The 25,983-nt window shown below is 45.7% G+C and overlaps 1 protein-coding gene across 1 annotated transcript in view; it reads right to left on the bottom strand.

Moving 5' to 3' along the window:
• cdh7a (cadherin 7a) overlaps window positions 1-18,296 on the bottom strand; it is a 126,872-nt gene extending 108,576 nt beyond the window's left edge. Inside the window, exon 1 of the mRNA XM_024435064.1 lies at window positions 17,827-18,296. Within this exon, the coding sequence (XP_024290832.1) occupies window positions 17,827-18,081 (255 nt within the window). The 5' untranslated portion in view covers window positions 18,082-18,296. The remainder of the gene's footprint in view (window positions 1-17,826) is intronic.
• Between the last annotated feature and the right edge of the window lie 7,687 nt (window positions 18,297-25,983).

The following is a 25,983-nucleotide window of genomic DNA, read 5'->3' as shown; positions in this document are numbered from 1 at the left end:
TAGGGGGATCAGAGGGGGCTCCTCCTGCTCCTATTGTGGACGGAGAGGACACACTTCGGACCGGTGTTGGAGGAGTCCCTCTGGGAGTCGAGATGGTCGGCGGAACACTCCTCGGCCACCCCAGGTGAGTAAGCACCAAACTCACCCAGAGCTCCTTGTTGGTCACATGTTTTTGTTAAATTTTTTTCCTGCGTTTTTCCCCTCTCTTCAGCATAAGGCGCTAGTCGATTCAGGCGCAGCTGGGAGTTTTATGGATCGTGGACTCGCCCGTAAATTGGGTATTCCGTTAGTGCAGATAGACCCACCTGTCCCCGTGCACTCCTTAGATAGCCGACCGTTAGGGTCAGGGCTGGTCAGGGAGGCCACGATTCCGCTGGACATGGTAACACAGGGGAATCATAGGGAGAGGATCAGTTTCTACCTTATTGATTCACCTGGGTTTCCGGTGGTGTTGGGGGTTCCCTGGCTGGCTATTCACAATATTCACTTATTTCCTGGAAACAGGGGGCTCTTAAGGGGTGGTCAGACGAGTGTTCAGAGAGGTGTATAGGAGTTTCCATCGGTGCCACGACGGTGGAGAGTCCAGACCAGGTTTCCACCGTGCGCATTCCCCCAGAATATGCCGATTTGGCTATCGCTTTTAGTAAGAAGAGGGCGACCAAATTACCACCCCATCGACGGTGGGATTGCGTGATAAACCTCCAGGAGAACTCTGCACTTCCCGGAGTCATGTGTACCCACTGTCACAGGAGGAGACGCTGGCTATGGAAACATATGTCACGGAAGCTCTGAGACAGGGGTACATTCGGCCCTCCATGTCACCCGTCTCCTCGAGTTTCTTTTTTGTGAGGAAAAAGGAGGGAGGACTGCATCCGTGCATTGATTATCGAGGTCTCAATTCGATCACAGTGGGTTTTAGTTATCCGCTACCTCTCATCGGTACGGCGGTGGAATCATTCCACGGAGCGCGTTTCTTCACAAAACTGGACCTCAGGAGCGCGTATAATCTGGTGCGTATTCGGGGAGGAGACGAGTGGAAAACAGCGTTTAGTACCACATCAGGTCACTATGAGTACCTCGTCATGCCGTATGGGTTGAAGAATGCTCCAGCCGTCTTCCAATCCTTTGTAGATGAGATTCTCAGGGACTTGCACGGGCAGGGGGTGGTAGTCTATATTGATGACATCTTGATTTATTCTACCACACGCGCCGCGCATGTTTCCCTGGTGCGCAGGGTTCTTGAGCGACTGCTGGAGGATGACCTATACGTCAAGGCTGAGAAATGTGTGTTCTCCAAACCAGCCGTTTCCTTCCTGGGTTATCGCATTTCCAGCTCGGGGATGATGATGGAGTGTGACCGCGTTAACGCCGTGCGTAATTGGCCGACTCCGACCACGGTAAAGGAGGTGCAGCGGTTTTTAGGGTTTGCCAATTACTACCGGAGGTTCATCCGGGGTTTTGGCCAAGTAGCGGCGCCCATTACCTCACTGCTGAAGGGGGGGCCGGTGCGTTTGCGGTGGTCAGCAGAGGCTGATGGAGCCTTCAACCAGTTGAAGGCACTGTTCACTGGGGCTCCCGTGTTGGCGCATCCGGACCCTTCGTTAGCATTCATAGTGGAGGTGGATGCGTCCGAGGCTGGGGTTGGAGCCGTGCTGTCTCAGCGCTCGGGCACGCCACTGAAGCTCCGTCCCTGCGCTTTCTTTTCTAAGAAGCTGGGTCCGGCGGAGCGGAACTATGATGTGGGGGACCGGGAGTTACTAGCTATGGTAAAAGCCCTGAAGGTGTGGAGACACTGGCTAGAGGGGGCTAAACACCCTTTTCTCATCTGGACTGACCACCGTAATCTGGAGTATATTCGAGCAGCGAGGAGACTGAATCCGCGTCAGGCTAGGTGGGCCATGTTCTTTACACGTTTTAGATTTACGATCTCTCACAGACCAGGTTCCCTCAACACTAAGGCCGACGCGCTGTCCCGTCTCTATGACACCGAGGACCGGTCCATCGAACCCACTCCCATCCTTCCAGCCTCTCGGCTGGTGGCCCCAATGGTATGGGCCTACACAGTGTCCGACTGGTAGGAGTTACGTACCGCTTGTTGTCCGTGATAAGTTGATTCGGTGGGCCCACACACTACCGTCTGCGGGTCATCCGGGGATTGATAGGACGGTGCTAGGGATGTGAGGCTCTATGTCTCTTCCTGTTCGGTATGCGCCCAGAGTAAGGCTCCTAGGCACCTTCCTAGAGGGAAGTTACAGCCCCTCCCGGTTCCACAACGGCCATGGTCCCATCTCTCGGTAGATTTCCTTACTGATCTTCCCCCATCTCAGGGGAACACTACCGTTCTGGTCGTTGTGGATCGGTTCTCTAAGTCCTGCCGTCTCCTCCCATTGCCTGGTCTCCCTACGGCCCTACAGACTGGAGAGGCTCTATTCACCCACGTCTTCCGGCACTATGGGGTTCCAGAGGATATCGTCTCCGATCGGGGTCCCCAGTTCACGTCTCGGGTTTGGAAGGCCTTTATGGAGCGTCTGGGAATCTCGGTCAGCCTTACCTCTGGTTATCACCCCGAAAGTAATGGGCAGGTGGAGAGAGTAAACCAGGAAGTGGGCAGGTTTCTGAGGTCGTATTGCCAGGACCGGCCAGGAGAATGGGCGAGGTACGTCCCGTGGGCAGAGTTAGCCCAGAACTCTCTTCGGCATTCGTCCACGAATATGTCGCCATTCGTATGCGCACAGGCTACCAGCCGGTCCTGGCTCCGTGGCATCAGAGTCAGACCGAGGCTCCTGCGGTGGAGGAGTGGGTACAGCGCTCTAGAGAGACCTGGCGGGCAGTCCAGGATTCTCTCAGGCAGGCCAGTGAACGGCAGAAGAGAGACGCTGACCACCACCGCAGCGAGGCCCCGGTGTTCGCACCAGGGGACAGGGTCTGGCTCTCGACCCGAAACCTGCCCCTCCGCCTGCCCTGCCGGAAGCTGGGGCCGCAGTGTGTGGGGCCATTTAAAGTCCTGAGGAGGATAAACGAGGTGTGTTATAGATTGCAACTTCCCTCTTATTATCGTATTAACCCCTCGTTTCATGTGTCTCTCCTCAGGCCGGTGGTAGCTGGTCCCCTACAAGACAGTGAGGTACCGGAGGTCCCTCCACCCCCTCTGGACATCGAGGGGTCCCTGGCGTACACAGTACGAGCTATTCTGGACTCGAGACGCCGGGTGAGGGGCCTGCAGTACCTCGTGGACTGGGAGGGGTACGGTCCGGAGGAGAGGTGCTGGGTACCGGGGAGGGACATTTTAGATCCTTCCCTCTTGAGGGATTTCCATCGCCTCCACCCGGATCACCCTGCGCCTCGTCCTCCGGGTCGTCCTCGAGGCCGGGGTCGGCGCGCTGCGGGAGCCGCGCGTCAGGGGGGGGGTACTGTCACAAACCTCGCCGAAGATGGTGCCTGTTCCTGTTCGGGCGGTGCTCGGCGGTCGTCGTCGCCGGCATATTAGCTGCCATCGATTCCCTTTCCGTTTGTTTTGGGTTATTGGGTAATTGGTTACACCTATTTTGTATTAGGGTTTGTTTGTAGGGTATTTAAGGGCACTAGGCCCGCTGGGTATTTGTGCAGGCTTGTTTTTTATTACTCTGTGTTTGATGGTGTTATTTATTCCTGTATTTATTCTCCGGACTATTTTGTCCTGTTGTTTGGACAGGCAACGTATATACGCCCTCTGTGTTGGCGTGACTGTTTTGTTGCGCTGGGGAATAAATTTGAAAGGAAAGACTGAACCCTGCTCTCTGCACCTGATTCCACCCACCACTCCTAGTCGATCGTAACACATACACTTAAATAGTATTTGGTAGCATTACCTTTAAATTGTTTAACTGGGGTCAAACGTTTAAGGTAGCCTTCCACAAGCTTCCCACAATAAGTTGGGTGAATTTTGGCCCATTACTCCTGACACAGCTGGTGTAAATTAGTTTGTTTATCCTTTATTCAACAAGGCAAGTCAGTTAAGAACACATTCTTAATTTCAAAGACGGCCTAGGAACAGTGGTTTAACTGCCTTGATCAGGGGCAGAACGACAGATTTGTACCTTGTCAGCTCAGGGATTCAAACTTGCAACTTTGCGGTTACTAGTCCAACGCTCTAACCACTAGGCTACCCTGCCGCCAATTATAGGCCTCCTTGCTCACACATGCTTTTTCAGTTCTGCCCCAGAAAAATTCTACAGGATTATGGTCAGGGCTTTTTGATGGCCACTCCAATACCTTGACTTTGTTGTCCTTAAGACATTTTGCCACAACTTTGGAATTATACTTGTGGTCATTGTCCATTTGGAAGACCCATTTGTGACCAAGCTTTAACTTCCTGACTGATGTCATGTGATGTTGCTTCAATAGAGCCACATAATTTCCCACCTCATGATGCCATCTATTTTGTGAAGTGCACCAGTCCCTCCTGCAGAAAAGCACCCCCAGAACATGATGCTGCCACCCCCATGCTTCACGGTTGGGATGGTGTTCTCCGGCTTACAAGCCGCCCCCTTTTCCCTACAAACATAACAATGGTCATTATGGCCAAACAGTTCTATTTTTGTTTCATCAGACCAGAGGACAATTCTCCAAAAGGTACGACCTTTGCCACCATGTGCAGTTGCAAACCGTAGTCTAGCTTTTTTATGGCGGTTTTGGAGCAGTGGCTTATTCATTGCTGAGTGGCCTTTCAGGTTATGTCGATATAGGACTCGTTTCACTGTGGATATAAATACTTTATACCTGTTTCCTCCAGCATCTCCACAAGGTCCTTTGGTGTTGTTCTGGGATTGATTTGCACTTTTCGCACCAAAGTACATTCATCTTTAGGAGACAGAAGGTGTCTCCTTCCTGAGCGGTATGACTGCTGCATGGTCCCATGGTGTTTATACAGATGAACGTGATACCTTCAGGAGTCTGGAAATTGCTCCCAAGGATGGACCAGACTTGTGGATTTCTACAATTGTTTTTCTGAGGTCTTGGCTGATTTCTTTTGATTTCCCCATGATGTCAAGCAAAGAGGCACTGAGTTTGAAGGTAGGCCTTGAAATACATCCACAGGTACACAACCAATTGACTCAAACAATATCAGAAGCTTCTAAAGACATTAAATTATTTTCTGGAATTTTCCAAGCCATTGAAAGGCACAGTCAACGTAGTGTATGTAAACTTATCACCCACTGGAATTGTGATACAGTGAATTATAAGTGATATAATCTGTCTGTAAACAATTGTTGGAAAAATGACTTGTGTCATGCACAAAGTAGATGTCCTAACCCACTTGCCAAAACTATAGTTAACAAGACATTTGTGGAAGGGTTGAAAAACGAGTTTTAATGACAACCTAAGTGTATGTAAGGTTCCGACGTCAACTATATTTCATTGCAGAGTATATGCTTTCCATCAGCACTGGCATGTATTCAAACACAGATCCTGATTCTATTTGTATGATGCATCTGTGTATACAGCAAGCATCCGAATCCTTTGTGCCTTAGAAATACCCTAGAATATAACGTCTCAGTTTATTGTGTTGTGGAGGAGAGGGACAGAGAGAGAAAGCAAGAGTGAGAAGCAACCCTGAGAAAGAGATTCAGACAGAGAGAAAGGCCCATTGAAGAAGAAAGAGAGATGGGGAGAAGAAAGAATGCTTCATATTTCAGGGCCTCCTGTCATCGTCTCACTTTGGCTCCCGCTGCCTCTCTCTGCTCTGTGCTCAGGTGGAGGAGAAGTACCTCCACATTTCATAATTTCTTTTTCTGTCTGTTGGAGAGCCTCTCATCCCTAAAAAGACATGACAGAATGCCTATGGTAATTTAGAATGCCAATATTTGAAGGATCCAATACAATTACCCCAACTCACCACCAGGTTCTTAGCTGACCTGTGTTCAAATACTATTTAAACAATTTCAAATTAAGCTGGGCTTGATTGAGCCTGCCTGATGCAATGGAACTAATAGATTATTCGCAAAACTTCAAACCCTGCCAATTTAGCACCCCAGGCAGGCTAAAGCAACCATTCAAAATATTTGATTAATTTCTTATAGTATTTCAACCCAGGTCTGGTTTTTTGAGGGTCGGAAAGGAATTTCATAGATTTGGATTGACTCATATGTTTTCAGTCTCATTGCCAGAAACACATTTCCCTTTTTAAGTTACATTTTGGGGGGTGAATGAATGAACGCATCAAGAGTGCTAGCTATATAAATGCAAATTGTATTGTATTACTTTGTGGTACTGCTCCATTCAAGAGAAATCGAGAGCTTTTTTCCTTTTATCATCTTCATTAGAATCAGAGATGTCTGCTCATATCGTTTTCAGCACATAAAGAGCTCTGCTGGCTTGAATGAAAAGAGATGTTCATGCCACAGCCACCAGCCCATCTACATAATTGTATGAAAGGCAGACTATTCATTTTCTCCATAATTAGTGTGTGTTTGTCTCTCTGTGTGTGTGTGTGTGTGTGTGTGTGTGTGTGTGTGTGTGTGTGTGTGTGTGTGTGTGTGTGTGTGGTCTCGGTGAGAATAGCTGTTGTGGTGTCGCTTGAAGGCGAGCCAGGAGAAAGCACTGGTGATTGCCAACCTGATGACTTTCACCTCCTGCCCTGAAAAATGGCCATGGAGCAGCCCAGAGACTGGGAGATACAGATTAAAAGCCCTGGAATTGCATTTCATTAATAAACACATATTCAAAATCACACCAAAGACAATCACACCACAGAGAATGTACTTCACCTTCGGAGGTGAAGTGCATGTCAGGTTTTGTTTGGGCTGCGTGGTAAACAGGAAATGGTAATAGACTGCAGCAGCGGCCCAGTAGATTCAAAGACGCTCCTGGCGAACGTTCTCCTCCTCGACTGCAAAGGATCTCCTCCAATTAAACCTGGACTCAAAGGGCTTCTCCTAAGGAGAAACCCGGCAAACAAGGGAAGGGTAGGGGAAAATGTGATCGGCTCAGGCCAGGATGCTGTGGGTCGCTCCATCCCCTTAAGGGGGAATCGTGTGGAATGCCGCAATATTTTTGTTCTGGCCTATTGCACTGGAGGCAGTGGACTTAAAGTATCAGTAAATAACTTCAACCTCCTCAGCGACTTGAATATTCTCTTGCCATGCTCATACATATCAAACCCTGCTTTGTCTGTCTTATTAAGGCTGCAGCCAGGGTTGGGTAGGTTACTTTCTAAATGTAATCGGTTACAGTTACTAGTTACCTGTACATAATTGTAAAAAAATGTATTACGCAAACTCAGTAGCGTAATCTGATTACATTCAGTTACCTTCCCCTTAAGAGGCATTAGAAGACAAAAATGTGTGTTACCAATTGAACGACATCTATTGCAAGATAAATCTGTTAAAGTTTACATAGCTGGCCTTTATGGATGTTAAATTTTACTTATGGGTTGGTTATGTAGGCTGCTTTTACCCTATTGCTTTCTACTACATACGATTAATATCCAAAGTCTATCAGAATTCCAGTCATTCCAATAAATGTTATACCCCTTGATCTTCAAGAATAGGACTTGGAAATATGGAAGTATAAATCAGCCAAATTGTTTTACCTGAGCATGACCCCAAAAATAAGGACTTATTAGCCAGCCCTATTCTGTTGTTTAGGATTTTGTTAACATGGAGGACTGATTGGGCTCATTGATTCGAGTTGAAAAATAAATGCTGCTCTCATGTAATGGCCTGCTTTGAGCACTACTGAAAAGTGCTATTTACATGTGAAAAATGAATGTCATTTTCTGCATTTGCTATATGCCTATTGTTTACCTTTTTGTTGGTGACACTTTGATATCTTGATAATATGCAGCTGTTTAAATCCATAATTGAAACAATAACAAAACGGTGGCCCCACCTCTGTTTTGGTAAATAGCTGATGCATTGTCCTGGAGAAATGTAACCACTCACAGACTAATAGCCAGAGCTATGGATGCAAGGACTTACCATCAATGATATCAAAATTATTGTTATAACCATGTTGAGGCTATACAGTGTTTGTTTACATTTACAATGTTTACAAATATTGGCGAAAAACAAGTTGAGAATTTTTTAAGTAATATTCTTCAAGAATCAATGGATATATAAATATTTAAATATACTACCGTTCAAAAGTTTGGGGTCACTTAGAAATGTCCTTGTTTTTGAAAGAAAAGCAAAACCCGCAAAATACCAGTCTCAACGTCAAGAGCGAAGAGGCGACTCCGGGATTCTGGCCTTCTAGCCAGAGTTGCAAAGAAAAAGCCATATCTCAGACTGGCCAATAAAAAGAAAAGCTTAAGATGGGCAAAAGAACACAGAAACTGGACAGAGGAATTCTGCCTAGAAGGCCAGCATCCCGGAGTCGCCTCTTCACTGTTGACGTTGAGACTGGTGTTTTGTGGGTACTATTTAATGAAGCTGCCAGTTGAGGACTTGCGAGGTGTCTGTTTCTCAAACTAGACACTCTAATGTACATGTCCTCTTGCTCAGTTGTGCACCGGGGTCTCCCACTCCTTTTTCTATTCTGGTTTGAGCAAATTTGCTCTGTTCTGTGAAGAGAGTCGTACATATCATTGTACGAGATCTTCAGATTCTTGGCAATTTCTCGCATGGAATAGCCATCATTTCTCAGAACAAAAATAGACTGACGAGTTTCAAAAGAAAGGTATTGGTTTCTGTCCATTTTGAGCCTCACAAACTCACAAATGCTGATGCTCCAGATACTCAACTAGTCTAAACAAGGCCAGTTTTATTGCTTCTTTAATCAATATACAGTTTTCAGCTGTGCTAACATAATTGAAAAAGGGTTTTCTAATGATCAATTAGCCTTTTAAAAAGATAAACTTGGATTAGCTAACACAACATGCAAATGCGGAGGTGTTTACGATAGCAAAATTCAATTTATAAAAAAAAATGTTTTCGTCTTTTTAGCTTCTAGTCATGAGAACTATGTAGCCTACTCAATCACTTTTTATAGCTACTGTTTACAGGCCTCCTGGGCCATATACAGCGTTCCTCACTGAGTTCTTTCCAGTTTTTAATAATGGATTTAATGGTCCTCTGTGGGATGTTCCAAGTTTTGGATGTTTTTTCCGCTCATCAATATACACACAATACCCCATAACGACAAAGCAAAAACTGGTTTCGAAATTTTTGCACATTTGTATAAAAAAAACTATAACATCACATTTACATAAGTATTCAAACTCTTTACTCAGTAGTTTGTTTAAGCACCTTTGGCAGTGATTACAGCCTCAAGTCTTCCTGGGTTTGACACTACAAGCTTGGCACACCTGTATTTGGGGAGTTTATGCCATTCCTGATGCAGATCCTCTCAAGCTCTGTAAGGTTGGATGGGGAGAGTCGCTGCACAGCTATTTTCCGGTCTCTCCAGAGATGTTCGATCTGGTTCAAGTTCGGGCTCTGGCTTGATCACTCAAGGACATTGAGACTTGCCCCAAAGCCACTTTTGGTTTGTCTTGGCTGTGTGCTTAGAGTTGATGACCTATTGGATGGTGAACCTTCACCCCAGTCTGAGGTCCTGAGTGCTCTGGGGCAGGTTTTCATCAAGGATCTCTCTGTACTTTGCTCCATTCATCTTTCCTCGATCCTGATGAGTCTCCCAGTCCCTGCCACTGAAAAACATCCCCAAAGCATGATGCTGCCACCACCATGCTTCACCGTAGGGATGGTATTGGCCGGGTGATGAGCGGTGCCTGGTTTCCTCCAGACCTGATGCTTGGCATTCAGGCCAAAGTGTTTAATCTTGGTTTCATCAGACCAGAGAATCTTGTTTCTCATGGTCTGAGAGTCTTTTAGGTGCCTTTTGGCAAACTACAAGTGGGCTATCATGTGCCTTTTACTGAGGAGTGGCTTCCGTCTGGCCAGTCTAACATAAAGACCTGAATGGTGAAGTGCTGCAGAGATGGTTTTCCTTCTGGAAGGTTATCCCATCTCCACACAGGAACTCTGGAGCTCTGTCAGAATGACCATCGGATTCTTAATCACCTCCCCGACAAAGGCCCTTCTCCCCGATTGCTCCATTTGGATGAGCGGCCAGCTCTAGGAAGAGTCTTGGTTCTTCCATTAAAGAATGACGGAAGCCAGTGTCTTCTTGGGGACCTTCAATTCTGCAGACATTTTTTGGTACCCTTCCCCAGATCTATGCCTCAACACAATCCTATCTTGGAGCTCTATGGACAATTCCTTCGACCCCATGGCTTAGTTTTTGCTCTGTCATTCACTGTCAACTGTGGGACCTTATATAGACAGATGTGTGCCTTCATTTTCTATGAAAGTATCTTTACTTTTACTTAAGTATGACAATTTAGTACTTTTTCCACCACTGCTAGTATGTGCCGAAAAGACTAAGGACACACAAATGGTTACGTTCATGGCTTTGTGGTGGTGTCCTCCCACTTGTCCGCATGATCAAGATTAATTTACGTATAAGGCAACACTCGGTAGATTCACCCCCATGAGAGACACGCTTTCCAACAACATCTCGGATTCCCAAGCGAAAGAGACGTGTTCATCGCTGTATTGTAACAGTTTTGACTTGAGGTTATTATTTATAGGGGTGCCAGGTAGGTTGTGCCTACCAGAGAAAACATTAGTTTCTCCTTTTGGTTTGGGAGGGAATTTTTTATTTATTTCACCTTTATTTAACCAGGTAGGTTGGTGAGAACAAGTTCTCATTTGCAACTGCGACCTGGCCACATACAACAACAGAGTTACACATGGAATAAACAAAACATACAGTCAATAATACAGTAGAACAAAATAAAACAAAAAGTCTATATGCAAAGGAGCAAAATAAATAAATAAATACCAGTATGGGGATGAGGTAGGTAGATAGATGGGCTGTTTACAGATAGGCTAAGTACAGGTGCAGTGATCTGTAAACTGCTCTGACAGCTGGTGCTTAAAGCTAGTGAGGGAGATGTGAGTCTCCAGCTTCAGAGATTTTTGCAATTCGTTCCAGTCATGGGAGGCAGAGAACTGGAAGGAAAGATGACCAAAGGAGGAATTGGCTTTGGGAGTGACCAGTGAGATATACCTGCTGGAGCGCGTGCTACGAGTGGGTGCTGCTATGGTGACCAGTGAGCTGAGATAAGGCGGGGCTTTACCTAGCAGAGACTTGTAGATAACCTGTAGCCAGTGGGTTTGGCGACGAGTATGAAGCGAGGGCCAACCAACGAGAGCGTACATGGCGCAATGGTGGGTGGTGTATGGTGCTTTGGTGACAAAACGGATGGCACTGTGTTAGACTGCATCCAGTTTGTTGAGTAGAGTGTTGGAGGCTATTTTATAGATGACATCACCAAAGTCGAGGATTGGTAGGATGGTCAGTTTTACGAGGGTATGTTTGGCAGCATGAGTGAAGGATGCTTTGTTACGATATAGGAAACCGATTCTAGATGTAATTTTGGATTGGAGATGCTTAATGTGAGTCTGGAAGGAGAGTTTACAGTCTAACCAGACACCCAGGTATTTGTAGTTGTCCACGTATTCTAAGTCAGAGCCATCCTGAGTAGTGATGCTGGACGGGCGAGCAGGTGCGGGCAGCGATCGATTGAAAAGCATGCATTTAGTTTTACTTGCGTTTAAGAGCAGTTGGATGCCACGGAAGGAGAGTTGTATGGCATTGAAGCTCGTCTGGAGGTTAGTTAACACAGTGTCCAAGGAGGTGCCAGAAGTATACAGAATGGTGTCGTCTGCGTAGAGGTGGATCAGAGAATCACCAGCAGCAAGAGCAACATCATTGATGTATACAGAAAAGAGAGTCGGCCCGAGCAGCATAGGCAAGATACAGTAGATGATATCGAGTACAGTATATACATATGAGATAAGTATGTAAACCAAGTGGCATAGTTAAAGTGGCTAGTGATACATGTATTACATAAGGATGCAGTCGATGATATAGAGTACAGTATCAACGTATGCATATGAGATGAACAATGTAGGGTAAGTAACATTATATAAGGTAGCATTGTTTAAAGTGGCTAGTGATATATTTACATCATTTCCCATCAATTCCCATGATTAAAGTGGCTGGAGTAGAGTCAGTGTCATTGACAGTGTGTTGGCAGTAGCCACTCAATGTTAGTGGTGGCTGTTTAACAGTCTGATGGCCTTGAGATAGAAGCTGTTTTTCAGTCTCTCGGTCCCAGCTTTGATGCACCTGTACTGACCTCGCCTTCTGGATGACAGCGGGGTGAACAGGCAGTGGCTCGGGTGGTTGATGTCCTTGATGATCTTTATGGCCTTCCTGTAGCATCGGGTGGTGTAGGTGTCCTGGAGGGCAGGTAGTTTGCCCCCGGTGATGCGTTGTGCAGACCTCACTACCCTCTGGAGAGCCTTACGGTTGAGGGCGGTGCAGTTGCCATACCAGGCGGTGATACAGCCCGCCAGGATGCTCTCGATTGTGCATCTGTAGAAGTTTGTGAGTGCTTTTGGTGACAAGCCGAATTTCTTCAGCCTCCTGAGGTTGAAGAGGCGCTGCTGCGCCTTCCTCACGATGCTGTCTGTGTGAGTGGACCAATTCAGTTTGTCTGTGATGTGTATGCCGAGGAACTTAAAACTTGCTACCCTCTCCACTACTGTTCCATCGATGTGGATGGGGGTGTTCCCTCTGCTGTTTCCTGAAGTCCACAATCATCTCCTTAGTTTTGTTGACGTTGAGTGTGAGGTTATTTTCCTGACACCACACTCCGAGGGCCCTCACCTCCTCCCTGTAGGCCGTCTCGTCGTTGTTGGTAATCAAGCCTACCACTGTTGTGTCGTCCGCAAACTTGATGATTGAGTTGGAGGCGTGCATGGCCACGCAGTCGTGGGTGAACAGGGATTACAGGAGGGGGCTCAGAACGCACCCTTGTGGGGCCCCAGTGTTGAGGATCAGCGGGGAGGAGATGTTGTTGCCTACCCTCACCACCTGGGGGCGGCCCGTCAGGAAGTCCAGTACCCAGTTGCACAGGGCGGGGTCGAGACCCAGGGTCTCGAGCTTGATGACGAGCTTGGAGGGTACTATGGTGTTGAATGCCGAGCTGTAGTCGATGAACAGCATTCTCACATAGGTATTCCTCTTGTCCAGATGGGTTAGGGCAGTGTGCAGTGTGGTTGAGATTGCATCGTCTGTGGACCTATTTGGGCGGTAAGCAAATTGGAGTGGGTCAAGGGTGTCAGGTAGGGTGGAGGTGATATGGTCCTTGACTAGTCTCTCAAAGCACTTCATGATGACGGATGTGAGTGCTACGGGGCGGTAGTCGTTTAGCTCAGTTACCTTAGCTTTCTTGGGAACAGGAACAATGGTGGCCCTCTTGAAGCATGTGGGAACAGCAGACTGGTATAGGGATTGGTTGAATATGTCCGTAAACACACCGGCCAGCTGGTCTGCGCATGCTCTGAGGGCGCGGCTGGGGATGCCGTCTGGGCCTGCAGCCTTGCGAGGGTTAACACGTTTAAATGTCTTACTCACTTCGGCTGCAGTGAAGGAGAGACCGCATGATTCCGTTGCAGGCCGCGTCAGTGGCACTGTATTGTCCTCAAAGCGGGCAAAAAGTTATTTAGTCTGCCTGGGAGCAAGACATCCTGGTCCGTGACTGGGCTGGGTTTCTTCCTGTAGTCCGTGATTGACTGTAGACCCTGCCACATACCTCTTGTGTCTGAGCCGTTGAATTGAGATTCTACTTTGTCTCTGTACTGGCGCTTAGCTTGTTTGATAGCCTTGCGGAGGGAATAGCTGCACTGTTTGTATTCAGTCATGTTACCAGACACCTTGCCCTGATTAAAAGCAGTGGTTCGTGCCTTCAGTTTCACACGAATGCTGCCATCAATCCACGGTTTCTGGTTAGGGAATGTTTTAATCGTTGCTATGGGAACGACATCTTCAACGCACGTTCTAATGAACTCGCACACCGTATCAGCGTATTCGTCAATGTTGTTGTCTGACGCAATACGAAACATCTCCCAGTCCACGTGATGGAAGCAGTCTTGGAGTGTGGAGTCAGCTTGGTCGGACCAGCGTTGGACAGACCTCAGCGTGGGAGCTTCTTGTTTTAGTTTCTGTCTGTAGGCAGGGATCAACAAAATGGAGTCGTGGTCAGCTTTTCCGAAAAGGGGGCGGGGCAGGGCCTTATATGCGTCGCGGAAGTTAGAGTAACAATGATCCAGGGTCTTTCCACCCCTGGTTGCGCAATCAATATGCTGATAAAATTTAGGGAGTCTTGTTTTCAGATTAGCCTTGTTAAAATCCCCAGCTACAATGAATGCAGCCTCCGGATAAATCGTTTCCAGTTTGCAGAGAGTTAAATAAAGTTCGTTCAGAGCCATCGATGTGTCTGCTTGGGGGGATATATACGGCTGTGATTATAATCGAAGAGAATTCTCTTGGTAGATAATGCGGTCTACATTTGATTGTGAGGAATTCTAAATCAGGTGAACAGAAGGATTTGAGTTCCTGTATGTTTCCTTCATCACACCATGTCACGTTGGCCATAAGGCATACGCCCCGCCCGTCTTCTTACCAGAGAGATGTTTGTTTCTGTCGGCGCGATGCGTGGAGAAACCCGCTGGCTGCACCGCTTCGGATTGCGTCTCTCCAGTTAGCCATGTTTCCGTGAAGCAGAGAACGTTACAGTCTCTGATGTCCCTCTGGAATGCTACCCTTGCTCGGATTTCATCAACCTTGTTGTCAAGAGACTGGACATTGGCAAGAAGAATGCTGGGGAGTGGTGCACGATGTGCCCGTCTCCGGAGTCTGACCAGAAGACCGCCTCGTTTCCTCTCTTTTTCTGAGTCGTTTTTTTTTTTTTTTTTGGTCGCTGCATGTGATCCACTCGGTTACACTGGTTGTAAGGCAGAACTCAGGATCCGCATCGCGAAAAACATATTCTTGGTCGTACTGATGGTGAGTTGACGCTGATCTTATATTCAGTAGTTCTTCTCGGGTGTATGTAAAGAAACCTAAGATGACCTGGGGTACTAGTGTAAGAAATAACACGTAAAAAAACAAAAAACTGCATAGTTTCCTAGGAACGCGAAGCGAGGCGGCCATCTCTGTCGGCGCCGGAAGTACTCGCCTAGTGTTCTGTTGTTACAGTATAATTTCAGCTTAATTTCCACATACAGTGTTAGTTGGGTCTTTGAATTACTTTATTCCCCTTGTATTGCCCAACAATCTATCAGGAATCAAGGTAAGACCCAAGTGCAGACTGTGTGAAGTAACAATGTTTATTGTAACAGGGGCGGGCAAACGACAGGTCAAGTTAGGCAGGGGTCGATAATCCAGAGTAGAGGCCAAGTTACAGGACGACAGGCAAGCACAGGGTCAGGTCAGGCAGAGTTCGGTAATCCAGAGGTGGAACAAAGGTACAGGATGGCAGGCCGGCTCAGGTCGGGGACAGGCAGAGTGGGCAGGCGAGCAGGTACCTGGTCAGGACAGGCAAGGGTCAAAAACCAGGAGGACGAGAAAGAGCGACTGGGGAAAATGAGCTGAGACAAACCACGGGTAGGCTTAAGCAAACAAGACGAACTGGCACAGACAGAAAACACAAGTGGGGAAGTGGGGAAGATGGGCGACACTTGGAGGGGGTGGAGACAAGCACAAGGACAGGTGAAACAGATCAGGGCATGACACAGTCAGAGCTTCCTTTTCCTTGTGGATATGTGTACCCAATCCAGCCATTTGGTTTGGCTGCCATAATCACATACAGTGGCAAGACAAAGTAAATGAACCCTTTGGAATTACCTGGGTTTCTGCATAATTTGGTCATACAATTTGATCTGATCTTCATCTAAGTCACAACAATAGACAAACACAGTCTACTTAAACTAATAACACACAAACAATTATATTATGTCATGTCTTTATTGAACACACCATGTAAACATTCAGTGTAGGGTGGAAAAGTATGTGAACCCTTGGATTTAATAACTGGTTGGCAGAAATAAACTCAACCAAATGTTTTCTGTAGTTGAGGATCAGACCTGCACAACGGTCAGGAGGAATTTTGGACCATTCATCTTTACAAAACTGTTTCAGTTCAGTAATATTCTTAGAACGTGTGGTGTGAACCGTTCTCGAGGTCATGCCACAGCATTTTAAATCGGGTTGAGGTCAGGACTGATGTTGATTTACTCCTGTGTTTTGGGTCGTTGTCCTGTTGCATCACCCAACTTCTGTTGAGCTTCAATTGGCAGACAAATAGCCATACATTCATTCCCCTGCAAAATGTCTTGATTAACTTGGGAATTCATTTTTCCGTCGATGATAGCAAGCTGTCCAGGCCCTTACGCAGCCACAAACCATGATGCTCCCTCCACCATACTTTACAGGTGGGATGAGGTTTTGATGTAGGTGTGCTGTGCCTTATTTTCTCCACACATAGTGTTGTTTGTTCCTTCCAAACAACTCAACTTTAGTGTTTATCTGTACACAGAATATTTTTCCAGAAGCGCTGTGGAACATCCAGGTGCTCTTTTGCAAACTTCAGATGTGCAGCAATGTTTTTTTTGGACAGCAGTGGCTTCTTCTGTGGTTTCCTCCCATGAACACCATTCTTGTTTTACGTATCGTAGATTCGTCAACAGAGATGTTAGCATGGTCCAGAGATTTATGTAAGTCTTTAGCTGACACTAGGATTCTTCTTAACCTCATTGAGCATTCTGTGCTGTGCTCTTGCAGTCATCTTTGCAGGACGGCCACTCCTAGGGAGAAGCATCAGTGCTGAACTTTCTCCATTTATAGACAATTTGTCTTACCGTGGACTGATGAACATCAAGGCTTTTAGAGATATTTTTGTAACCCTTTCCAGCTTTTGGCAAGTCAACAATCCTTAATATTAGGTCTTCTGAGAACTCTTGTTCGAGGAATGGTTCACATCAGGCAATGCTTCTTGTGAATAGCAAACTCAAATTTTGTGAGTGTTTTTTATAGGGCAGGGCAGCTCTAACCAACATCTTCAATCTCGTCTCATTGATTGGACTACAGGTTAGCTGACTCCTGACTCCAATTAGCTTTTGGAAAAGTAATTAGCCTAGGGGTTCACAAACTTTTTCCAACCTACACTGTGAATGTTTAAATTATGTATTCAATATAGACAAGAAAAAATAAACTAATACAACACAAATTATTGTAAGCACACTGTTTGTCTATTGTTGTGACTAAGATGAAGATCAGATTAAATTGTATGACTAATTTATGATCCATCCACTACTCCATCTTGGAGGTGCCCTATCAAAACCTATAATTCTTATCAGACCTTAAGCAGGAGGCATAAGTGGACACCACTGGCCTGTTCAGGAGCAAAGTTACAGAATGTTCACATAGAAAGACTTTTTTTTAAGAACAGGCATGATTGTCAAGTAGAATTATAGAATAAAGTAAGCTCTATTTATTTCTATCGGCAACCTTCTGAAGGTTTCATCTCACTAAATAAACCCCTGAAGTAAACATGCAATTGAAAACCATTGTGCTCTTCATGCACTCCTTATGAAAAGGTTTCTACACAAGAGCATCTAATGGAGATGGAAGATGACCTGAGACCCTGAGACTCTCTGAAACGCAAAATGTTCTCTGTTGCTCCTAAATCCTTCCTGTGAACTCACATCTTTAACAAATGCATAAACAGGTAAATAAGTATTGGATAACACAAGTAGCATTAACTCCAGTCATAGTTGGGTCAAGACTTTTTGATCATCTTGTACTCAGCATCTTTTCTCCCCTTCACCGAATCCACCTATATTGTGTCCATATTAGGAAAGTCACACATCCACCGGTTCCCTGTATAAATGCACAGCTGAGAGAGAACCCAGATGAGAGAGAAATTCTTACCTTGCCCACGTAGAGTGGCTCGTCCCCTGTGTACTCCTCCAGCACGAAGAACTGGTTCCACACCCAACTGCGCCTCTGCCTGTGGTGTGCCCCCCCTTCGCAGCTTCTTTGGTATGTCCCGACCGGCGGCAGGGGCACTGAGTTAAAGCTCAGGCCAGAGCAGCCCATCTCCCAAAGTGGTAATAGCAACAAAGTCAAAAGGCTAACCACACTCCACATGGGGGAACAGTTCAGTCTCATCATTACGATACACATTTTTGGGGTGAAAATGAACTGCGGAAGACTCAAGAAGAAATGTTGTCAACCATCCACAGGGTGAATTTTGGGGTTCAACAGAAGCAACACCCCAGTGCAGGTGTCGTTTGTTTCATGAGCAAGTGTATCCTTCAGCAGACAGACGGAGGATAGTTATTGTTGGTTGTCAAGGAGTCAGAAAACGGCTACTGCAGCAGAATGGTCTTCTGAGCACAATGAATAATTGGAGCCTATCAGAAAGAAAGAGAGAGGGTGGAGGGAGAGAAAGGAAGGAAAAGAAGGTGAGGTGGAGAGAGAGATTCAACATTGGATGAAAATTCTCATGCCAAGGCTTACATGTATGATAACAAGCATTCAGGGATAACATGCACCCATTCATTTTTTTCTCCAGAGAATTTAGCATTTGTCAATGTAGGATCATTTAGCTATTTGATTTTAATTTTAAGACCCCTTGAAGTATCCCCCCAAAATATAAAACATTTATTTGATTTAAAAAATGTGTGGCCTTACTGCTATTAGCCCATACAAATGCATTGAATAACAAATTCACTACACGGAACAGATAGTCCCACAAACAAATCAAAACAAAATATGTTCTGAAGTGTCTGTCCTAGAGATATAAGAAAGATCAGGAAACATTTGTAATATTTTTTTTGTATTTTTTGTTGTTGTCGTATTTAATCCCTTATTTTTGGCACTGAACAGTACTTCCATAACATTTTTCAGACGAGTCTTGTGAGGCCTGTGGGCGTGTACGTGTTTGTGAGAGTCTCACGTTTCCACAGATGACTGTTTCCACAGTCATATTAGCGTACAGCCCAAACTGTTTGGATGCTATAGACAGAAGTTGGCAGATCAGTTGTACTGAATTCAGACGAGTTCTAAGAAGCTTGTGGGGGTCGTAAGAGCAACATGGAGAATACCGTCGTGTTCGCGAGAGTCTCATCTTTCCATAGAGGGGACAAAACAGTTCGGACACTACATACGATTTTGTGAGAAGAGCTCTAGCTCTGTCACCATGCACCGCAGATGCGGAAGTGAGAAACCAGCGAATGCTGTGGATTGAGAAAAATAACTGATATCTCTAGCTAAAATGTACAGATTTTTATGGGGATTTCTTTCTTATGATAATTAGATTTCAGTGGGGACGAGGACTTTGACTCTAGTTTGTTTTTTACAAACGTTTATGTCTGGTATATAGTATCATAACCTAAGAATTAAAGCAATTTTTGTATTTTCTAAAGTCTTGCAACTTTGCCCGCAAGTATGCCAGCTAAGATAGTTAGACAAAATACTTTTTCTTGATTAATAGCCTAAAATGGCTTGGTAGCTGGTTATGAGATTAGGCGATTGGGAACCTATTTAGCTTGCTAGCTAAATAATTGCTAGGTGGCTAGTATTATATAGAAACAACAAAACACTTTATAATAATTTATTCATCAAGAAGGAATCAATAGGCTACATAGCTTGATTAAATTAATTTACAAACTTACTTCCTGTGAGTCCTGTCAATCATCGGCAGCTAAAATCAAATCATATGCTGTGTGTCACTCAACACTTTCTCTCCTCCTCCACTGATGGCACAGTTTGCACACACTACAATATCTAATGTCCTGCCTAGCATATCTTTCCTAAGTTTGCACCTTGGAAGGGCATGACACCTCTGTAAGCAATAATAACACAAGTAACACCATGACATAGTTTCTACCGAGATAAATATATTTAAGTTCTGGAAACTACAAAAGGCACCTGAAGTCGGTAAATACTGATGGAATCCACACTGTTTTTGCGTCATTTCAGGTCAAAACTTGCAGACTTGTTTAAGTGTTGCTGTGTGTTTTGTTGCCAACCTTACTTAGCTACCAGACAACTTTACGTTTTTTACTTTTTAATTACCGTTTATATTTTTAGTTTTTTCCCCACACTAAACTTTTTTTTCATTCAACTTTTTCACTCCGGAGGCTTTATCTGGACATGGTTCGTCAGGACTTCCAACAGCCGAAGCTAAGTAGTAACATTAACATGATGCCTTCTAATTGCAGTCGCTGTACTCATAATATATAGGAGAACGATCGCCTTACGGCGAGGATAGCTGTGCTGCAAGCCCAGCTTCAGACGCAATCATTAGGCAAGGGTAATTTCAGTGTAGGAAAGGATGAAAACAGCGTCTGTGTCAAAAGTAAGTACAGATAGTAACGTTGGTACAAATCCCCTCGCACGGTGTCGCGTTCGTCATAATGACGAGACCAAGGAACAGCGTGAACAGAATATTCTTCTTCATTTACACGAAGAACACTAAGCAAACTAACAAAACGACTGTGACGCTATAAACACGGGTGCTGACATGCAACTACACATAGACAATAACCCACCAAACCAAAATGGAAAATGGCAAACTAAATAGGATCCCCAATCAGAGACAACGATAAATAGCTGTCTCTGATTGGGAACCAATTCAGGCCACCAGAGACCTACATTTACCTAGACAATACCAAAACCCCATAGATATACAAAAAACCCTAGACAAGCCAAAAACACACATACCACCCTCGTCACACCCTGACCTAACCAAAATAATAAAGAAAACAAAGATAACTAAGGTCAGGGCGTGACACACGGTCCCCGCAGCCGGACAACTTTCTCATGGCTTCTGGAGAGAAATGCTGTAGGAATGCTCAACCGGTGTCGCTCATTCAGCCGACAGAAACCTTCAACCGGTTCTCCCCATTAAGCAGTGAGTCGGAGTCTGAGGCCGAGCCTTCTCTGGTCTCTACTCCTCCCGTTACGAGGTCTGAGATGCCGAAGCTTCCCACCATTAGCTCTGACATATTGAAAACCCTAGTCATTGGCGACTCCATTAACATTACATTAGTATTAGACTTATTAGTATTAGACGAATCATCCAGCGATCATACACTGTTTACCAGGGGGCAGGGCTACCGACGTTAAGGCTAATCTGAAGATGGTGCTGGCTAAAGCTAAAACGGGCGAGTGTAGAGAGTATAGAGATATTGTTATCCACGTCGGCACCAACAATGTTAGGATGAAACAGTCAGAGGTCACCAAGCGCAACATAACTTCAGCCTGTAAACCAGCAAGAAAGATGTGTCTGCATCCAGTAATTGTCTCTGGCCCCCTCCCAGTTAGGGGGAGTGATGAGCTCTACAGCAGAGTCTCTGGCCCCCTCCCGGGGAGTGATGAGCTCTACAGCAGTCTCACACAATTCAATTGCTGGTTGAAAACTGTTTTCTGCCCCTCCCAAAAGATAGAATTTGTAGATAATTGGCCCTCTTTCTGGGACTCACCCACAAACAGGACCAAGCCTGGCCTATTGAGGAGTGACGGACTCCATCCTAGCTGGAGGGGTGCTCATATCTTATCTACCAACATAGACAGGGCTCTAACTCCTCTAGCTCCACAATGAAATAGGGTGCAGGCCAGGCAGCAGGCTGTTAGCCAGCCTGCCAGCTTAGTGGAATCTGCCACTAGCACAGTCAGTGTAGTCAGCTCAGCTATCCCCATTGAGACCGTGTCTGTGCCTCGACCTAGGTTGGGCAAAACAAAACATGGCGATGTTCGCCTTAGCAATCACACTAGAATAAAGACCTCCTCCATTCCTGCCATTGTTGAAAGAGATCGTGATACCTCACATCTCAAAATAGGGCTACTTAATGTTAGATCACTCACTTCAAAGGCAGTTATAGTCAATGAACTAATTACTGATCATAATCTTGATGGATTGGCCTGATTGAAACATGGCTTAAGCCTGATGAATTTACTGTGTTAAATGAGGCCTCGCCTCCTGGTTACACTAGTGCATCCCGCAAAGGCGGAAGTTGTTGCTAACATTTACGATAGCACATTTCAATTTACAAAAAAAAACCTGACGTTTTCGTCTTTTGAGCTTCTCGTCACGAAATCTATGCAGCCTACCCAATCACTTTTTATAGCTACTGTTTACAGACCTCCTGGGCCATATACAGCATTACTCACTGAGTTCCCTGAATTCCTATCGGACCTTGTAGTCATAGCAGATAATATTCACATTTTTTGTGATTTTAATATTCACATAGAGAAGTCCACAGACCTACTCCAAAAGGCATTCGGAGCTATCTTCGACACAGTGGGTTTTGTCCAACATGTCTCTGGACCTACTCACTGTCACAGTCATACTCTGGACCTAGTTTTGTCCAATGGAATAAATGTTGTGGATCTTAATGTGTTTCCTCGTAATCCTGGACTATTGGACCACCATTTTATTACTTTTGCAATCACAACAAATAATCTGCTCAGACCCTAACCAAGGAACATCAAAAGTCATGCTACAAATTCTCAGACAACCCAAAGATTCCTTGATGCCCTTCCAGACTCCCTCTGCTTACACACGGACGTCAGAGGACAAAAATCATTTAACCAAATCAAATTAAATTAAATTTGTCACATACACATGGTTAGCAGATGTTAATGCGAGTGTAGCGAAATGCTTGTGCTTCTAGTTCCGACAATGCAGTAATAACCAACAAGTAATCTAACTAACAATTCCAAAACTACTGTCTTATACACAGTGTAAGGGGATAAAGAATATGTACATAAGGATATATGAATGAGTACAGAGCAGCATAGGCAAGATACAGTAGATGGTATCGAGTACAGTATATACATATGAGATGAGTATGTAAACAAAGTGGCATAGTTAAAGTGGCTAGTGATACATGTATTACATAAGGATGCAGTCGATGATATAGAGTACAGTATATACGTACGCATATGAGATGAATAATGTAGGGTAAGTAACATTATATAAGGTAGCATTGTTTAAAGTGGCTAGTGATATATTTACATCATTTCCAATCAATTCCCATTATTAAAGTGGCTGGAGTTGAGTCAGTGTGTTGGCAGCAGCCACTCAATGTTAGTGGTGGCTGTTTAACAGTCTGATGGCCTTGAGATAGAAGCTGTTTTTCAGTCTCTCGGTCCCAGCTTTGATGCACCTGTACTGACCTCGCCTTCTGGATGATAGCGGGGTGAACAGGCAGTGGCTCGGGTGGTTGATGTCCTTGATGATCTTTATGGCCTTCCTGTAACATCGGGTGGTGTAGGTGTCCTGGAGGGCAGGTAGTTTGCCCCCGGTGATGCGTTGTGCAGACCTCACTACCCTCTGGAGAGCCTTACGGTTGAGGGTGGAGCAGTTGCCGTACCAGGCGGTGATACAGCCCGCCAGGATGCTCTCGATTGTGCATCTGTAGAAGTTTGTGAGTGCTTTTGGTGACAAGCCGAATTTCTTCAGCCTCCTGAGGTTGAAGAGGCGCTGCTGCGCCTTCTTCACGATGCTGCCTGTGTGAGTGGACCAATTCAGTTTGTCTGTGATGTGTATGCCGAGGAACTTAAAACTTGCTACCCTCTCCACTACTGTTCCATCGATGTGGATAGGGGGGTGTTCCCTCTGCTGTTTCCTGAAGTCCACAATCATCTCCTTAGTTTTGTTGACGTTGAGTGGGAGGTTATTTTCCTGACACCACACTTCGAGGGCCCTCACCTCCTCCCTGTAGGCCGTCTCGTCGTTGTTGGTAATCAAGCCTAACACTGCTGTGTCGTCCGCAAACTTGATGATTGAGTTGGAGGCGTGCGTGGCCACGCAGTTGTGGGTGAACAGGGAGTACAGGAGAGGGCTCAGAACGCACCCTTGTGGGGCCCCAGTGTTGAGGATCAGCGGGGAGGAGATGTTGTTGCCTACCCTCACCACCTGGGGTCGGCCCGTCAGGAAGTCCAGTACCCAGTTGCACAGGGCGGGGTCGAGACCCAGGGTCTCGAGCTTGATGACGAGCTTGGAGGGTACTATGGTGTTAAATGCTGAGCTGTAGTCGATGAACAGCATTCTCACATAGGTATTCCTCTTGTCCAGATGGGTTAGGGCAGTGTGCAGTGTGGTTGAGATTGCATCGTCTGTGGACCTATTTGGGCGGTAAGCAAATTGGAGTGGGTCTAGGGTGTCAGGTAGGGTGGAGGTGATATGGTCCTTGACTAGTCTCTCAAAGCACTTCATGATGACGGAAGTGAGTGCTACGGGTTGGTAGTCGTTTAGCTCAGTTACCTTAGCTTTCTTGGGAACAGGAACAATGGTGGCCCTCTTGAATGTGGGAACAGCAGACTGGTATAGGGATTGATTGAATATGTCCGTAAACACACCGGCCAGCTGGTCTGCGCATGCTCTGAGGGCGCGGCTGGGGATGCCGTCTGGGCCTGCAGCCTTGCGAGGGTTAACACGTTTAAATGTCTTACTCACCTCGGCTGCAGTGAAGGAGAGACAGCATGTTTTCGTTGCAGGCCGTGTCAGTGGCACTGTATTGTCCTCAAAGCGGGCAAAAAAGTTATTTAGTCTGCCTGGGAGCAAGACATCCTGGTCCGTGACTGGGCTGGATTTCTTCCTGTAGTCCGTGATTGACTGTAGACCCTGCCACATGCCTCTTGTGTCTGAGCCGTTGAATTGAGATTCTACTTTGTCTCTGTACTGACGCTTAGCTTGTTTGATAGCCTTGCGGAGGGAATAGCTGCACTGTTTGTATTCGGTCATGTTACCAGACACCTTGCCCTGATTAAAAGCAGTGGTTCGCACTTTCAGTTTCACGCGAATGCTGCCATCAATCCACGGTTTCTGGTTAGGGAATGTTTTAATCGTTGCTATGGGAACGACATCTTCAACGCACGTTCTAATGAACTCGCACACCGAATCAGTGTATTCGTCAATATTGTTATCTGGCGCAATACGAAACATATCCCAGTCCACGTGATGGAAGCAGTCTTGGAGTGTGGAGTCAGCTTGGTCGGACCAGCGTTGGACAGACCTCAGCGCGGGAGCCTCTTGTTTTAGTTTCTGTCTGTAGGCAGGGATCAACAAAATGGAGTCGTGGTCAGCTTTTCCGAAAGGGGGGCGGGGCAGGGCCTTATATGTGTCGCGGAAGTTAGAGTAACAACGATCCAAGGTCTTTCCACCCCTGGTTGTGCAATCGATATGCTGATAAAATTTAGGGAGTCTTGTTTTCAGATTAGCCTTGTTAAAATCCCCAGCTACAATGAATGCAGCCTCCGGATAATTGGTTTCCAGTTTGCAAAGAGTTAAATAAAGTTTGTTCAGAGCCATCGATGTGTCTGCTTGGGGGGGGATATATACGGCTGTGATTATAATCGAAGAGAATTCTCTTGGTAGATAATGCGGTCTACATTTGATTGTGAGGAATTCTAAATCAGGTGAACAGGAGAACAGGATTTGAGTTGCTGTATGTTTCTTTCATCACACCATGTCTCGTTAGCCATAAGGCATATGCCCCCGCCCCTTCCCGCAGAGGAACTAAATTTAACCTCACGCAATACCCTAGATGCAGTTGCACCCCTAAAAACAAAAAACATTTGTAATAAGATACTAGTTCCCTGGTATACAGAAAATACCCGTGCTCTGAAGCAAGCTTCTGAAGCAAGCTTCCAGAAAATTGGAACGGAAATGGCGCCACACCAAACTGGAAGTCGTCCGACTAGCTTGGAAAGACAGTACCATGCAATATCGAAGAGCCCTCACTGCTGCTCGATCATCCTATTTTTCCAACTTAATTGAGGAAAATAAGAACAATCTGAAATTTCATTTTGATACTGTCGCAAAGCTAACTAAAAAGCAGCATTCCCCAAGAGATGATGGGTTTCACTTCAGCAGTAAGAAATTCATGAACCTCTTTGAGGAAAAGATCATGATCATTAGAAAGCAAATTACAGACTCCTCTTTAAATCTGCGTACTACTCCAAAGCTCAGTTGTCCTGAGTCTGCACAACTCTGCCAGGACCTAGGATCAAGAGAGACACTCAAGTGTTTTAGTACTATATCCTTTGACACAATGACGGAAATAATCATGGCCT

This window comes from Oncorhynchus tshawytscha, linkage group LG10, assembly GCF_018296145.1.
Source record: "Oncorhynchus tshawytscha isolate Ot180627B linkage group LG10, Otsh_v2.0, whole genome shotgun sequence".
In the NCBI taxonomy this organism is placed as follows: domain Eukaryota; kingdom Metazoa; phylum Chordata; class Actinopteri; order Salmoniformes; family Salmonidae; genus Oncorhynchus; species Oncorhynchus tshawytscha.
This window is presented reverse-complemented; position numbering and strand designations above follow the sequence as displayed.